The sequence below is a fragment of the Cygnus olor genome, chromosome 6 (genome assembly GCF_009769625.2).
Source record: "Cygnus olor isolate bCygOlo1 chromosome 6, bCygOlo1.pri.v2, whole genome shotgun sequence".
NCBI classification, from domain to species: domain Eukaryota; kingdom Metazoa; phylum Chordata; class Aves; order Anseriformes; family Anatidae; genus Cygnus; species Cygnus olor.
Genome location: NC_049174.1, coordinates 38,663,792 through 38,680,746, shown reverse-complemented (window position 1 = coordinate 38,680,746; position 16,955 = coordinate 38,663,792). Strand labels below are relative to the sequence as shown.

At 34.7% G+C, this 16,955-nt stretch overlaps 1 protein-coding gene across 1 annotated transcript in view; it reads left to right on the top strand.

Annotated features, from left to right (window-relative positions):
- Positions 1-16,955, top strand: part of NEB (nebulin) — a 123,505-nt gene that overhangs the window by 8,925 nt on the left and 97,625 nt on the right. Inside the window, exons 9-32 of the mRNA XM_040562351.1 lie at positions 520-624; positions 814-921; positions 1,397-1,513; positions 2,166-2,267; positions 2,348-2,455; positions 2,550-2,654; positions 3,013-3,111; positions 3,583-3,687; positions 3,780-3,887; positions 4,379-4,690; positions 4,821-5,027; positions 5,692-5,796; positions 6,143-6,250; positions 7,083-7,394; positions 8,441-8,647; positions 8,872-8,976; positions 9,480-9,587; positions 10,345-10,656; positions 12,139-12,345; positions 13,115-13,219; positions 13,382-13,489; positions 13,888-14,199; positions 14,944-15,150; positions 16,114-16,218. Of these exons, the coding sequence (XP_040418285.1) occupies positions 520-624; positions 814-921; positions 1,397-1,513; positions 2,166-2,267; positions 2,348-2,455; positions 2,550-2,654; positions 3,013-3,111; positions 3,583-3,687; positions 3,780-3,887; positions 4,379-4,690; positions 4,821-5,027; positions 5,692-5,796; positions 6,143-6,250; positions 7,083-7,394; positions 8,441-8,647; positions 8,872-8,976; positions 9,480-9,587; positions 10,345-10,656; positions 12,139-12,345; positions 13,115-13,219; positions 13,382-13,489; positions 13,888-14,199; positions 14,944-15,150; positions 16,114-16,218 (3,777 nt within the window). The remainder of the gene's footprint in view (positions 1-519; positions 625-813; positions 922-1,396; positions 1,514-2,165; positions 2,268-2,347; positions 2,456-2,549; positions 2,655-3,012; positions 3,112-3,582; positions 3,688-3,779; positions 3,888-4,378; positions 4,691-4,820; positions 5,028-5,691; positions 5,797-6,142; positions 6,251-7,082; positions 7,395-8,440; positions 8,648-8,871; positions 8,977-9,479; positions 9,588-10,344; positions 10,657-12,138; positions 12,346-13,114; positions 13,220-13,381; positions 13,490-13,887; positions 14,200-14,943; positions 15,151-16,113; positions 16,219-16,955) is intronic.

The following is a 16,955-nucleotide window of genomic DNA, read 5'->3' as shown; positions in this document are numbered from 1 at the left end:
ATTGTTTTTTAAACGCTTTAAACTTTCTGTATAAGCAGTTTATACTTGATTTCCATGAGCTTGAATATAGTCTAACAGAAATCACACATACCATGCCAATCCATATATTGAAAGGATTTTCCTTTTACGTCCTATAACAAGTTTCAGCAGGAATAACAATAAATTCTGGTTTAACTGATGGTTAATATTATGTACCAGAATTATGTGACTAGTGAGAAAAACATAACTAAGGAATATGTTAATGATGTCTCACAGAGAGTATTTCTTATTAAGTCTTTCAGAGTAGATGACATTTCACCTATTCATCCTTTTTGGTCAAGGGAAGGTACTGAGGGAAATAACTGAAAACTGAAGTATTAGGTCAAATCATATGTGAGGTTATTTTGACAGTAACTGCTGAAGTGGTTATAATGCAGATGTAAAATATGAAGCAAATTTAATAAGAAGACTTTTAAAAGCATATTTGTTAAGTGAAAATTGAACTGGGGATTAAATTTTTTTTTTTTAATTTCATTATAGATTATTTACCATGAGGACTATAATAACAAGATCAAAGGCAAGTGGAGTCAGACTCCATGCTACGATGTTGCAGTTGCAAAAATGAATGCAGAAAATATAAGTATGGTAGGTGAATTATTCAGAAAATCTTGAAATTTTATCCTCTGTTTTGTGTTAATGTGGCAAATACTGATCAAGTTTTCCTGCTCCACTTGTTGTATTTCTCTTTTTCTGTTTATTCTACTTCATGGGTGGCTGATTTGTAATGTAACTGCACTTGATACATTGCTCTCTATTTTTTTCTGCTCCTAATAGAGAAAATACCAGGAAGACTTTGAAAACATAAAAGACCAAATCTACTTTATGCAGACTGAGACTCCAGAATATGAAGCTAATAAGCGAGTTACAAATAACGTCAGTAAGGTATGTGACAACTTCTCCCATTTCTTTAGCCAGAGTATAGTTCTGTAGTCAGGACTGTGCTGAAGCTGTTTTGTCAAATGTCAAAAAAATTTTCTTCTGTGCAAAAGATGTATTCTTCTGTGTATTCCACTACAAAGCTTACAATGACTCCTAGCCTTGCTTATAAGTCATTAATTTGTAACAATGTGACTATTCCGAGATGTCAGCTGATATTTGAAAAATCAAAATGTTTGGTGAGCTGCTTAGAGGTGGGGACATCTACTTAACAGCTATCAATTATTTTGTGACTCTGTCTCCCAGCATGTCATCCCTGCACTCACGTGATCTGAGTGCTTTTCACGGTCCTTTGCCAATATGAGCCACGAGTTAAAAAACAGAGAGAATTTTCCTGAAAATTTCAAGGTGATATAGCTTAGTGAATGTTTGGCTTTTAATACTGATTTTTAAAACCTCACCGCTTTTTTATTTTTTAAAGACAAAATACAGAGCAGACTATGAGAAGAACAAAGCTAATGCAGATTATAATGTGCTTCCTGCCACAGAGAACCCATTGTTGAAACAATTGAAAACTGCAGGAGATGTGCTGAGTGATGTAAGTATTGTCAAAGTACACCTGGATGATTTTCAGTCAAGTACAATTAACCAAACTCATAATATCTTCACAAGGCTTCTCCAGTGGACCTCTGAGTATTTTAGTTTTATAAACCTATTATTTGTCATGAGATACTAGCGACCAGAATAGTATAGCTAAAAGGAGTCATTTCTCTGCAGCAGAGTGTGACAATAGAGTGTAACAATATTTGCAGCATGTTATGGTGATACCTAATTATTGTATAGTTCATTTAGATTCCTGTGCAAAATGGATCACAAGATGGCAGTTCTTCCTTTACTGCTTAAGGAACTTCAGCTGATGTCAACAATGATAAAATATGCAGTACTTATACGTATTCATATATGTTGCATTCTTGTTACTTACTTCAAGTATGTAATGGCCTTCTTGATTTCTCTCTTCCTATTTTCATCTGTTTGGAAAGAGATTTCTCAGTGTCAGAAGTCACTAAAAAGTGTCTTTTTTTTTTTTTTTAAATAAGCACTGAAAATAAAAAAGGCCATCTATTTTTTCAGTGTTTTGTGAAAGCTTTTCTTTGCAATCATTTCTTAATTTTGCTGCTGTTATTTGTACTGTTTTGTGAGTGACTTTCAGTGCAATCTACTTTATTACCTGACATTATTTTCTTTTGCAGAAATTATACAAAGAAGCCTATGAACAATCAAAAGCAACAAGCATGAATTACTGTGACACACCAAAGTTTCAGACTGATAGTGTTCTAAAGAATTTTAGTGATGTATGTATTTTTATGTTCATTTCTTTCTGTACCAACATTCTTGATTACTTTTATTTATCAACTTGTGATTATTTTTCCAGGTAAAATACAAAGATGCATATCAGAAGAATATTTTAGGGCACTATTTGGGCAGTTTTGAGGACCCACATCACACACACTGTATGAAAGTTGAAGCTATGAAGAGTGATGTAAGTGTGGCAGTCATTCTGTTCTCACCATGATACTTTTATTTTGGAGAAAGCTGAATTATGTTTTCTTACTGAATGTTGATTTTATCCCTAGAAAAATTACAAAGCAGATTACGAGGAGGACAAGACAAAGTGCTACTTCCCTCAGACCATAACTCAAGAATATGAAGCTATTAAGAAGTTAGATCAGTGTAAAGATGTAAGTATAGCATTGCAGTGGTTATCAAATAGCTATTTACATACAGGGTATCTGCTCTGAGGCATATGGAAATTTACAGAGTGATTCCTGTTAATTTTGAAGATTTTCAATTTGTATTTATTAGCGTATGTGACTTTTAAAAACCCTATTAATCTGTAATTTAGAAGCCTTTTGTGGCATCTAGTGATCAAGACAGTTACAGCAAAAGTAACATAAGAATCATTGTGCGGGACAGTACTTATCTGCACCTATGCCCTAACTGCTAGCTATCCCAAGTAATGCTACACTGCTGTGACTTCTTAAATAAAAAGATAGATTATGTACATTTACCACGAATGTATTTATTATTTTCCCTCAGCACACCTACAAAAAGCATCCTGATCAAATCAAATTTACTCAAGTGACTGACTCTCCAGTACAGAAGCAAGCAGAGATCAATAGTAAACAGCTGAGTGATGTAAGTATACATACTAAACATGTCACTGTATTCTTAGTGTATCAATTTCTGCACTGTGGCTGTTTTCACTTAATCATCCAGTTTAAGAGAACTCCTGAAATCGATGTATAGGTGAATGTGTGTGCATATATAGGCACAAACATGGACAAAAACATTTGTGTGTATATGCAGTCCTGTTCCAGTGGAAGACCACCTGGAAATCAGATGGTTTTTATTTTTATCAAGTGGCCGTTCATGTCAAGTTTCAGTGTGTGTTTGCAATTTCGTGTCTATCATTCTAAAAGTATTCTTTGCACCAGTTAAGTCAGTGGGGTTTATGCCATTCACTAGGCGAGGACTAGGATTTCATCTCTGTCTTCCTCTGAGAGTGAGGTAGCACAAAATCTTTGAGTTGTGCCACTCAGTATTACTAAACATTTGCTATCTAAAAATGTTGTCCTGGTAATTTTCTTTCTTTATTGTTCTTTGCAGATACTGTATAAATCCAAAGGTGAAAAAATTATTCACAAGTACCACCTCCCTCCTGATGTGCCCCAGTTTATCCAGGCTAAAGTTAATGCCTACAATATTAGTGATGTAAGTATATTTCCAGAGTTCTTTATTCAACTTCCAACTTGAAGTTTCTTCTAGCTATAAACTGTTCGTTCAAAATTCAATTTTTCTTCTAGAACTATTACAAAACGGGTTTGGAAGAATTAAAATCAAGAGGATATGATCTAAAATCTGATGCTATTCCTATCCGAGCTGCCAAGGCTGCTAGACAGGCTGCCAGTGATGTAAGTGCATCCTTCTTAAAGGAACTATTTAATTCATAAGAGTTTACTTAAACTATATTTGAGAGATATACTGATATTTGAGAGATAACTTCTTTATAGCCTTTTTTGAGCATGTTATTAGAGTATTAATGGCCTTAACACAGTTTTATTTTTATTGGTATTCTATTGCTTCATTGATGTTTTTATATAATTATATTTAGAAAAGGATGTCTTTTTATGTAATTCTCTCTGAATAAAAAGGCGGACTTGCAGTCCAGTATGATTAAGGAAAATTGTTGGAGTAGGTCACTAATGAAAGCTCCATGAGCAATGGACCTGAGTTCTCTCTGTCCTTAATTATAGGTCTGATCATAAATAAGATGAAAGGCACATCCCTGCATGTGAGGGATACTTTTTGTAGAGAACAAAGGACAGCTTTGGTTTTAATTTACTTTTTTACTAAGTTACTATACTTACAATGATGTTCTCTGGGTTCTATTGTATTTTAACAGGTTAACTATAAAAAAGCCTATGAACTTTCCAAGGGTAAACTTGTTGGCTTCCAGAGCCTCCAAGATGATCCCAAACTTGTTCATTATATGAAAGTAGCCAAGATGCAGTCTGAGCGAGAGTACAAGAAAGATTACGAGAAAACGAAAACTAAGTACAACACTCCACTGGATATGGTCAATGTTGTCGGTGCCAAGAAGGCTCAAGAGATTGCCAGCAATGCTAATTACAAGAACCTCCTACATCACTATACTTACTTACCAGATGCAATGAATGTGGAGCTAACCAAAAACATGACGGAAATTCAGAGTGATGTAAGTAAAACCTTATGTGAACAGAATTTTTGAGATGTCTCAAGCAAAAGCTATGAAGCCTCAGGAAAGGCCCCTGAATTGTTTTTTCTCATTCCTGAAGTTCTAAATATTGTCTTTGCTTCTTTATTAGAATGCATACAAAGCAGATTATAATAACTGGATGAAAGGCATTGGTTGGATCCCCCTTGGATCGCTAGAAGTAGAAAAAGCTAAAAAAGCTGGAGATGCCTTGAATGAAAAGAAGTATCGTCAGCATCCAGACACCATTAAATTTACAAGTGTGGTGGACACTCCAGTAATGGTCCAAGCCAAACAGAATACAGTTCAACTCAATGATGTAAGTAGAGAAAGAAAAGGGTCTTGTAGCAGAGTAGAGATGTATCTACTGAAGAGATGAGCGTTGTCTTTAAAATCCTTTTAAGTACTATCAGCTTGGAAGAGTTTCTGTGTATTGTCTTTGTTTTGTACTCTGATTTTGCCCAAGTAATTTCCCAGTAGGAGACTGTCAAGCTCCACGGAGTCATGCAGCTCTTTCAGTTCACATCCCCTGAGCCTGTCCATTTGTGTTTTAAGTTTATTTTAAATGCACTGTATTTAAGAAATGATGCAAAATTTTCAAGTTGTTCTTGATGTTTTCCCACCTACAATAAGGAATGAATTACAGAATGTCTGATTAATGACAGTATGTCTATCATTATAAAACAGCAAGCTTTGTTTTGTACTCTACTACCATTCCTTACTATCCCATGTTTTCCAGAATTGTGTTTTTTTGTCCATTGGAGGGCTCAATGCTCTTTAGCGTTTCTGAGTAAAGACTGCATAGAGTATTTAGGACTCATTTCTTCTATCAATAAGATCAGTTACTCTGCATGAAAAGTGCAGTCTCAGTCTTTTGAGATAGGTGGCAATGTATATTTGCAAAACCAAACATAAACCCACAGTGAGCTGGGGCTGTCTGTACAATGAAAGAAGGATTTATTTATGTATCATATATTTTACAGAAACTATACAGATCTTCCGGAGAGGAAGTTAAACATAAATATACTCTTACCCCAGATGTCCCACAGTTTATCCAAGCTAGATACAATGCAGCTAACGTCAGTGATGTAAGTGACTTCTTTTCAATGTTTCACACACTGTTAATAAATTTTTAAGTAATGTGTTGCAGATACACTCATATTCCAGATTTCTTTCACTGATGGGCAGTTCTTTATAATCAACTGATACCAATGTAATTTTTCATTCTTTGTATCATTTGAATTTCCAAACAAATCCCAGGTACTCATGTAATCGTTTAATTAATTTAATTTAATTAATAGAGAAGTATTAAAGCACTGAATGAAATATCTGCTTCTAAAGGTTTGCCTGAAGTAGATTTGGCGTAGCTTTGACTTGCATATAATTCTTATGATTACTAGGTTCTCTAGAATAATACAGATTTTCTTTTTTTAGGCGTATTATAAACAAGACTATCATGATCTGATAGCTAAAGGAAACAATGTATCACTTGATGCTATTCCAATTACTCGAGCCAAAGCTTCAAGAAACATTGCCAGTGATGTAAGTATCTATTCCAGGTATGCTTGTTTTAGGCATTTAGTAAAGAAGTCATCCATTCCAGGCCATGTGGTAGACTTCAAATGTTGTGCAAGTCTCACTAGAGCTGCTAAAATGAGAAAGAGATTCTTAGTCTTTCCCAAAGTGTTAGTGTAAAACTTATTTTATTCTATTTGTTTGCTTTATATAAGCAAATATTACTGCACAGTTTCTTAAACCAGTTTTCACAGGAGAAATGAAATCATTAGTTCTTGCAATCATCTGGTGACAAATTTCCAGAAAATTAGCTAAACAGGCATCTACTTATGGACTGTGAGACAATATGTGCTGATATGCTTTTGGTTAGACAGCAGAAGACATGAAGACGTTCTTATAAATGAATCAGAAAGACATGTAGTTCAAATTGTATGAAGTGGGATGTGATTCAGTGGTTTCAGATAACTAGAGGAAGCTGTCCAGTTGTACTCTATTTATTTGCTATTGCTTTCAAATGACAGAAGGATTGTCTCAATTGTTTTAATATTTTTCATACACCTCTCAGTACAGGAATGCTTAGGGAACACTTTCCTTTCCTCTCAAGAAATGCTAATGTTGATGAATCTTACTGTGATGTGTGTAACCTGTTGTGTACCACCTTAGATGGTGGAGCAAGATAATCTGATGTAGATGTAGTTGCTGGGTGTGCCATTTAGGCCATTTAGACTAATGTCTGTAAACTTCTTGCAGCTTTTTTTTTTTTCCAATGCAAGTCATAAGAGCTTTTCTTTTCTTATTTTTTAGTTTACACATCAATAGCCATGCCACAATTTATTTGATCTCTTTCCTCTGTTTCTAGTATAAATATAAAGAAGCATATGAAAAGACTAAAGGAAAACAAGTTGGTTTTAGAAGCCTGCAAGATGATCCCAAGCTTGTTCACTATATGCATGTAGCAAGGATGCAGTCTGAGCGTGAGTACAAGAAGGATTACGAGAAGACCAAGACTAACTATCATACACCTCCTGACATGTTCAGTATCCAGGCTGCGAAAAAGTCTCAGGATGTAGCTTCTGGTGCCCACTACAAAAATCTGATCCATCACTACACTTATCTGCCAGATGCTATGGATGTTGAGCTTGCAAAGAATATGATGCAAATTCAGAGTGATGTAAGTATTTCAGTGGCCGCAATTTCATAGATGTTTTCTTGCACACTGTGAAAATAAAATGCGAGTTTGTATTCAGTGAAAGTTGCCACTGCTGTACCAGAATGGTCTGTTTTTCTTATGTCTCGGGGAAGAACATTAGAAGCTTTAAGTATCAGCTGTCAGAATTTAGAAATAATACATTCCAGGTGAGTTATGCTCAAAGGGATTTTGTTGTTGGCATGTCTTTGAAGACCAGATTTGTGGGATATTCATTCAAATGTGTTTTTTTTTCTTCACATTTTCTCAGAAGACTTTATTTTGCAACTAACATAATTTTGTTTTATTCATTAAGACTTTTAATTTCCCTGCTTTGTCTTCATGTGAGAAAGGTATGGTAATGTAGCTGGGCTATTATTATCTATTGAGCATGAAGGAGTGGACAAAATTTGGTTATTGATATTATTAGGAATATATCCTCTGGAGATCTCTAGCATTAGAGATTTCATTTAGGACCTTCTTGGTACTTTTTGCAGATACAGTTTCAGATGGTTGACTGAGCATACCAGGTTGCACTCTGCATCTAGGGTAGACGTTTTACTTGAGGTCTGTGAATTCTGCATACTTTACTGTAGAAGGAAGTACAGGAGGACAAAAACGTCTTTGGTTTGTGGACCTTTAAACAAAAGGCCAAATCTGGTAAAGTCTGCTGAAACACAGACCAAATTAAACCATGTTAAATGATCACCATATGATAGTTTAGAAGATATTAATCTTCTAAAGATTGATTAAGAAGAGACTTGTGAAATTTTTCACAAGGGTAAGAGAAAAGAAGCTTAGTAAATACTGAACGGATGTTACTGTTTATAAGAAATGAATCAGGAAGAAAAAGATACAGTAGCTCACTTTATTCCCTATGAAATCACAGAAAAACAAACAAACAAATCTGTTGTTCCCTTCTAGAATTTATAAATATTTTCTGCTAATGTGGAACTTCCTAGCTAGTGTGGTTATTGTTTTAAACAGTTCTGTGGGATAATCTTGGTCCATGTTGTCTTTCTGTCATACAGAATGCATACAAACAAGATTATAACAGCTGGTTCAAGGGTATTGGATGGAGTCCTCTTGGTTCTCTGGATGTTGAAAAAGCTAAAAAGGCTGGAGATGCATTAAATGAAAAGAAATACCGTCAGCACCCAGACACCATCAAATTTACAAGTATACCAGATTCAATACCAATGGTTTTAGCTCAGCACAATACCAAGCAACTGAGTGACGTAAGTAATTTTTCATTATTAATACAATATAGTGATTTTATTTTTTACCATGTGTATGATTTTTATGTTACTATTTGAAACCCTTTAGGTTTTAAGAACTGTACAAATAGTAAAAATGCAGTATGTTGGTAAGAATTAAGCATTGTTGCTTTGTCTCTACTTATTAACACTAATTATAGATCTCTTGCACTTGTTAACAAGTGTTTGTTTATTTTTCCTTGCAGGTAACATATAAGCAAGAGGGTGAGAAAGTAAAACACAAATACACCCTGGATCCTGATGTTCCTCAGTTTATTCAAGCCAGGGTCAATGCCTTCAATTTGAGTGATGTGAGCATATAATTGACAGTTCATTCAATAATATATTTATTTATCATTTACGTAGTAGAAAAATTACCTTTTATATATTCATGCTATAATATCAAATATAGAAAGAGCAGAGGGGGAGAATCCCCTCCCTCACCCTGCTGGCCACACTGCTTTTGATGCAGCCCAGGATAAGGTTGGTTTTCTGGGCAGCAAGCACACATTGCAGCCTCATGTTGAGCTTCACAGCAACCAACACCCCCAGGTCCTTCTCCTCAGGGCTGCTCTCAAACTATTTTCCGCCCAGCCTGTATTTGTGGATCGCACAGGCCCATTTCTCAAGCCTGTCCAGGTCTCTTCGTATTTATTATAATACAGTTGTTGTTTGTGTAGAGGTTAACATTTTTCCCTGCAATTGCAGAGACTAATATTTTGATCCAAATAAATACAATAAAAAGTAAGGTCTTAAACAACTTTAAAAAAAAAATTATCGTGATATTACAGTCTCCTACCTTTTTCCCTACAAGGCGAACTACAAAGCAGACTGGAAAAAAACCATTGCCAAAGGATATGATCTGAAACCAGATGCCATTCCGATTATTGCTGCTAAAGCTTCTCGAAATATTGCAAGTGATGTAAGTATAATTTACATAAAGAGGAGTACAAAAATCTACTGTTACAGCTTTCTGTAGTATATTATACCATAGAGCATATCTACATGCATATAAAGATATAGAAATACTTAACACTGAGAACTGAAATTCTTATGGTACTGTGAAATAATAAGCAAATTTAGATGTTTACATGAACCTCAGAAAAAAGGTGTTTCTTTGGAATTGTGTTTTAATGTGACTGAGTGCTGGTGAGCTGGGTCTGTTTGTTACATGTGGTTAAAGTATCCACCAGCTTCTTTGAAAGTTTCTGTTATAATATATCTATTCTGTATTTTTTGTTGCTGGAGATCTGTACATCTGCCTGTCTATACAGGACTGTAGCTGTTTTCAGGCAGCTACAGTCAATTGACAACATCAAAGCTTGGTATGCTATCTGACACAAGCCATACCATTATGCTGTTCTTTTAATTAAAATCTGAATGTTCTTCAGAGTTAGAAATCTATGGCAGTAAAATAAAATATGGCAGAGGCAATGGCAAGAGAGGCCTTGTACTTCATATCCAGATTTATGTCTATACCGGAGGTCAAGATGAGCTGAGTAATCCAGCAGCCATCTTCTTTTTTTGAATCCAGTTAATCCTGTGCTGTCTGAAAAATAATTTCTAAATTTTGGAATGAATTGTAATTTTAAAAATATTAAATTTCAACTTATTAGAACTATCAAAAGTATATTTTCTGTTTCCAAAGTGGATAAGAATTTCTCTTGCTTTGTCTGTAGTATAAGTACAAGGAATCATATGAGAAAGAAAAAGGCAAACAGGTTGGATACCGCAGCCTGCAGGATGATCCTAAACTTGTTCATTACATGAATGTGGCCAAAATGCAATCAGATCGTGAATACAAGAAAGATTATGAAGTCAGCAAGACCAAATATCATACTCCCTTGGATATGTTCAGCGTGACAGCTGCCAAGAAAGCTCAAGAAGCAGTTACGAACACGGGCTATAAACAGCTAATTCACAATTATACTCTCTTGCCTGATTCTGTGAATCTGGAACTATCACGAAATGTGATGCAGCTTCAGAGTGATGTACGTAACAATTAATCGGCTTATTTTTTTCTTCTCAGAATTACTGTGTTACAATATTAACCTTTTAAGGCTAGAAAATTAACTGTATGATATTATCAGTGGACTGAGATGTTAATGTCTGGTCTGGAACTGTGTGTTTTCCAAAGTTTATCATAAATATGCATAAGTTCATATGATAAGTTCTAGAAAACTTACTTAGCAAATAACTTTACTTCTCAGCAAATGAATGTTTTGCTAATTCCTTTATTTTTCCAGTTGGATATGTAGTTACAGTATGTTACTACTGTGATTATCATTTGTACTCTCAGAGATCATAAATTATGGGTATATAAAAGTATATTTTATTTAAGTTTATCAAAATATACGTTATATAAGTTTGTATTATACCTAAGGATTATACCTGGATTGTACCTAGGGACTTGAGATTTATTTATTTGGTTCACTTTTCTTCCTGCCTTTGTCCTCCGACAGATGCATATGCCATGTACACTAAGGATGTGTGTTTAAGTTATAAAAATCTTTGTAGTTTCCTTTAAGCTCTGTGACTCATTTCCATGTGTAACATTGGAGTCTACTTTTTGTTTACCCAGGAAATATTAAGATTAGTCTGCATTTTTAGTAGTCTTCTGACAAATTCAAAACTCACCAAAAGCTCAAATAATCTAATTGAGAACATTCTTCACATTCTGAGCTTTGTTTGGTGAGGAAAATGTGCTTGTTCCCACTGGCCAAGAGATAGATCTGACCTTTAAACACAATTCAAATATAGAAATTTTTATTTCAAGCTTTTTGCTTCCCTGTTGTATTTTTAGGTAGCCTTGCTGAGTAGGCTGAGGTTGCTTGACTGTCTAACTCAGGATATCTGCAAGGAGAGATGACTGATAATTCAGGAGAAACTTTGTCCTGTGTACAGCTAATATGTGTTCTTTTTCTCAGATGCTGCTCTGCTATTTTCCTTGTTACTTCTAACACTGCAGTTCAGGAACTTATTTCATTTTTGCAGCATCTTCATACCTTTATCGGTTCTAAAGCCATATTGCGATGTGTGATTAAATAGGACTGGTTTCTGTTCAAGATTAAAGCAGAAACTGCAGGAAAAAACATCATAGTGAATTAATTCCACTGTGAACTGAGTTGACTAACAAAGAGTGTCATTTAAAAAACTGACTATATTTTTGTCTGTTTTTCATGTTTACCGTTCAAAGTTTGTTTTAAAGTCTGCATTTGGTCTGTAGTGTGAGTTCTAAACATTGGTTTAGTGAAAATAGTTTCTTTACTCCTAACAGTTTTAATGTTATGCTAAGGAGCTGGAAAACATTCATGATTTAAACAGGCTTGCCCAACTTTTCTTTCAAATCAGAATGACCAGGAGAAGTTTTAAGGCCTCATCTGTGTTTTTTTGTTTTGTTTTGTTTTGTTTGTTATATACAGGCATTCTGATTTTCCTTGTCTCACTGTTTTTCCTTGTTTATTTTTTAAAAGAATGTATATAAAGCAGACTTTAATAACTGGTTGAGAGGAGTCGGCTGGTTGCCAATTCAATCATTGGACGTAGAAAAGGCCAAAAAAGCTACAGAGATTCTCAGTGAAAAGAAGTATCGCCAGCATCCAGACAAGCTGAAGTACTCTATTCCAATGGATGCAATGGAACAAGTGTTAGCTAAGCAAAATGCCAAGATCATGAATAAGGTGAGAACTTGTTCAGATGATTGTGACTGAGCCAGAGGTAGGGTCTTCATCTCGCAAAATCATGCGATGGGTGTATTCCCACTGAGGTCATCAGAATTTTCAGTGGGTATAGTGGTTTGCTTGGTTAAAACTGGACACTAAGCAATGATAAAGCCTCAGAATGTAAGCATAATTGAGAGAGTTTTAAGTTTATAGAGATTAAAGATTTCTCTTTTGTGCATATGATAAAAAATATCCTCTCCAGATTTATAGTACTTTGGTAATGGTGCTCTTTTTATATATAATAGTGAGCACATAAAACACCCTAAAATCCCGTCAAGTTTTTACAAGTATCCTCAGAAAAAGGGAATTCTTTAAATTTGTTCCTGAATTTGTTGGTGTTATCTGGAACACCACTGATCCTTATTCCTTGTATACCGTGGAAAGAGGGTGCATAAAAAAAAAACACTTATGCTTTACAAGGACATATATATTTATATATATTTATAAGGATATATATAAAACAGGGAAGACAGCAGACTGAAAATTTTAAATTTAATTTTTTAATAGTTGTCAAAACAAACTTTGCAAATTTCTCAAATGAAATACTAAAGAAAGAGGAGGAATACAATATTTTCATGCTGCATTTATAATTGTGGAGATTATTTATAGTGCTTATGGAACTTTGTACTGTAAAACATTATATATTGCACATAAGCAAAACAAAAGCAAACTTATATTTTGAGTGCATCGCCTATTGAACGCTAAATGTCATTTCTTTTAATTGCAGAGGCTCTACACTGATAAATGGAACAAAGAGAAGACCAGCATTCATGTTATGCCAGATACTCCAGAAATTCTGCAGTCTAAAGTGAACCAGATCACAATGAGTAATGTGAGTTACTGTGCTCGAAGTGGGCATTCAGTGTCTGTTGCATAGATCAAAAATTGGTGTAATTTTTAGGTTTTTTTTTTTTGAAAATAGTTCAGATGCAGGGTACTTTAGTACTTCTGCATTCATAATAGAGTACCTGTTCTCTTTTACATTTTAAATCAGAAATTATACAAAGCCGGATGGGAGGAAGACAAGAAGAAAGGTTATGACATGAAGACAGATGCCATTCCAATAAAAGCAGCCAAAGCCTCCAGAGACATTGCGAGTGATGTAAGTTTGTTTACTTGGTAGCATTCAAAATTTTTTCAGAGCCAATCAGAACTTTTCAAAATGCTGTGTTATGCACAAATGTGATTTTTCAAGCATCTTGGAAAATCTGAGTTTCAGTTATATGCTTAATGTGATAAACCTTTGTAGTACTGGCTCTCAGGCATATTTTGTCTCCCGTAGAATAACACTGAATTGTGCTTTTTTGCTCTTTGTTCAGCAAGCCGCTAAGCTTCATAAGCCTGTGTTCAGCAGGTTATTTTATAAGACCAAATATGTCTAAATGACTAAGCCTGAAATTCTGTGATGAAAAAGAAGCAGTATTTTCTGTCTTCAAAGATAGAAATGAGCTTAATCATGCTTTTTTTTTTTCTCTTGCTCTTTGTCTTTCCTGCTGTCAGTATAAATACAAACTAGCCTACGAAAAAGGAAAAGGAAAGCATATTGGGTTCCGCAGCCTTGAAGATGATCCCAAGCTAGTGCACTTCATGCAGGTGGCTAAGATGCAATCTGATCGTGAATACAAAAAAGATTATGAGAAGGCAAAGACTAACTTCCATACTCCAGTTGACATGCTCAGTGTTGTGGCAGCCAAGAAAGCACAGGAAGTGGCTACAAATACAAACTACAAAAGCTTGATCCATACCTACAATGTTCTACCTGATGCTATGAGTCTTGAATTAGCCAAAAACATGATGCAGTTACAAAGTGACGTAAGTGATAGACTCTTCAACCTTTGCATTACTAATACAATGTTGCTTAGATTATGAGAATATACTGTAAGATAAGTAGTTTTTTCTTAGTGAAATTCAGTTATACACTAAAATGTGGTAAATAAAATGCAATCTTCAGTAAAGATAGCCATTGTATATTTCTAAGACTCTGAAATATTAAATTACACCTATTGCTAAAGAATTCAGGCTCAAAAATAAGCCATTTTATTAATGAAGTAGAATGGATGTTTAAATGTTCCATCAGACTCTTCAGCAGCACTCCTTTTGTGCAGGCCAAGGCAGGAAAAGCTTCACTTTTCAGCAGTTTTGTCTTGTACTTCCAAGAAGATGTCCTCTTAGAAAAAGGGGAAGCAAACTATGTAGCCGTGTCCGTTTCTGGGATGTTCAGACTCTAGAGAAAACAGATTTATTTTTTTTTTGTCAGGATAGTGGTTCAGTTGATCTTCTTCTCCAAGAGGGCCTTAGCATGTAATCTTATGTGAACAATCTATATCCATCACAGGGAGGATGTGAACACTGTATAAAGGGAACTATAATAAAATACAGACAGTACTGTAACAAACACATTTCTAAGAAAACACTGGATACGTCTTGATATTATTTGGTTCTTCTTAGAACAAGTGCATTCAAAATCTAATATTCATTAAACACAGGAGGAAGTGTCAAGATTTCCAGATATTCATGTGTATCTATCTGATTATTTTATTTTCTTTCTGCTTCCAGAATCAATATAGAGCAGAATACGATGAAAGCATGAAAGGTGTTGGATGGATGCCACTGGGCTCCCTGGAGGCTGAGAAGAACAAGAAAGCAATGGAAATTGTTAGTGAAAAGAAATACCGCCAGCATCCAGACAAGCTGAAGTATTCTGTTCCTATGGATTCCATGAACATGGTCTTAGCTTTAAATAATGCTAAAATCATGGATGAGGTAAGAAGGTGTTCATCAAAACTTAGCTAAATTTGCACAAATATGAAATGAATTATTCATAACAATACACAATCTTATTGGGTGACTAATGTCTGAATTTTTCAGTTTTGGCAACTAATGAGAATGCTTGACTGTCAGTGTATTTCATCTTCCTAGAGCCTTTCTATACCTGAAAGCAAAGCATGACCATAATATTTTATTCATAAGGTCTACACAGCATAAAAGATTGTAGACTGTTAATAGTTTAACCCTAGAGGCTAAAAGTTCCAGAGTGATTTGCTTTTGAAAATAACATTTAAACTGTTAAACACATAGCCTGTTTCATCTGATGCCTGTTACATCAATGTGGAATTGCAGCACGATCTGAATACTCTTGTAATGAGATATTTATTTCCTGGTTCTTCTGCTGAACTGGTAGAATCTGCTGCTGTTCTTTAGAAATGTCTAGTGTTCACATGCATTGGAGATGATGTGCTCACCAGAATTTTAGGTTTTTCTTAGCTTTGCTTCCTCTAAGAAAACTTTTGTTACGTCTCTCTCAATTGCTACTTATTTTTCATGAGATAAGCTGATAATCTTCCACCTCAAACAAGGTGGCTAACAACCTACTCTTCTAACACTTTTTTTTTCTTCTACCTTCTGACCTGACTTTGATAGCTGTTGTTTTCTGCTGCTGAATGTGCTTGAACATGCTGCTGGGCAAGAGACAAGCAATAAAATACTGTAGCAAGATTGGTATTGGTTCAACTTTTATTTTAGACTTGCACGATTAACTTCATAAGAGCTATTTCTGATTCACATTGCTTTTAAATGGTAAAATAAAAATACAAATGGTCTTACCGTATTAGGAGTTGCATCATTGTAAAGAAAGATTGTATTTAAAATAGTGACATTTTAATAATAACAATACTATTATATTTAATTTTTTTGTACGTTGACATGTTTTTTCCTTTGTCCCTCCAGCACCAATACAAACAAGCATGGGAAGAAGACAAAAAGAAAGTTCACATCACACCAGATATTCCACAGATCGCTTTAGCAAAAGCTAATGCATTTAATTTGAGTGATGTGAGTACTGTTTGTAAGGCTAAGAGGTTGCACCTGTTTTTTTGTTTTGCTTTGTTTTGTTTTGTTTTTTATTAGGAATAATAAGTGAAATAACAGCATAGGAAAGTCTCCCTAATTCTCAGTTGCCTAATCTGTATTAGTTTCACAGTAAGCTATTTATTTTTCTTCCCGCCCCCCCCTTCTCTGAGATTACATACCAAAAGTTGTCAAGAAGAAGCCGTAGTGTTTATGGATAGATTATGAAGTATTCATGTAGGTCATTAAAACATAGTAGTTATTAGCAAAATGGTAGAGTCTGAGCACTATCCATGTTTGTTACTGCATTTATTTTATTTCCTGATACACGTTTTGTACTGCATTCAAAATTCTGTCTTGCAGGTTCAACCTATTCTTTATGTGACGTGATATCATAGACAGTTTCTCAGTAGCTAGTTGTTAAATCTACATATGCCAAATAAAGGGTTGTTTGTAATTGCGCACATCTTTATGTGCTTGTAAATAGACATCTAATTTTTAGATGCAACTTTTCACCAGTATTTGTGCATGTGGGAAGCAAGTGCAAATACTTGGTCTTCTTGTTTTAGGTTATTGTTGTTGATTATAGCACAGTTCAGCTACACTGATGTATAAACACTAGGACCGAAGTTAATTTTGAAGGTGAATTCATCTCTTTGTGAACCTGAGTGCCATAAACAGCTGTTCAAGGGGTATTAAACATATGAATAGTCTGTGTTTCA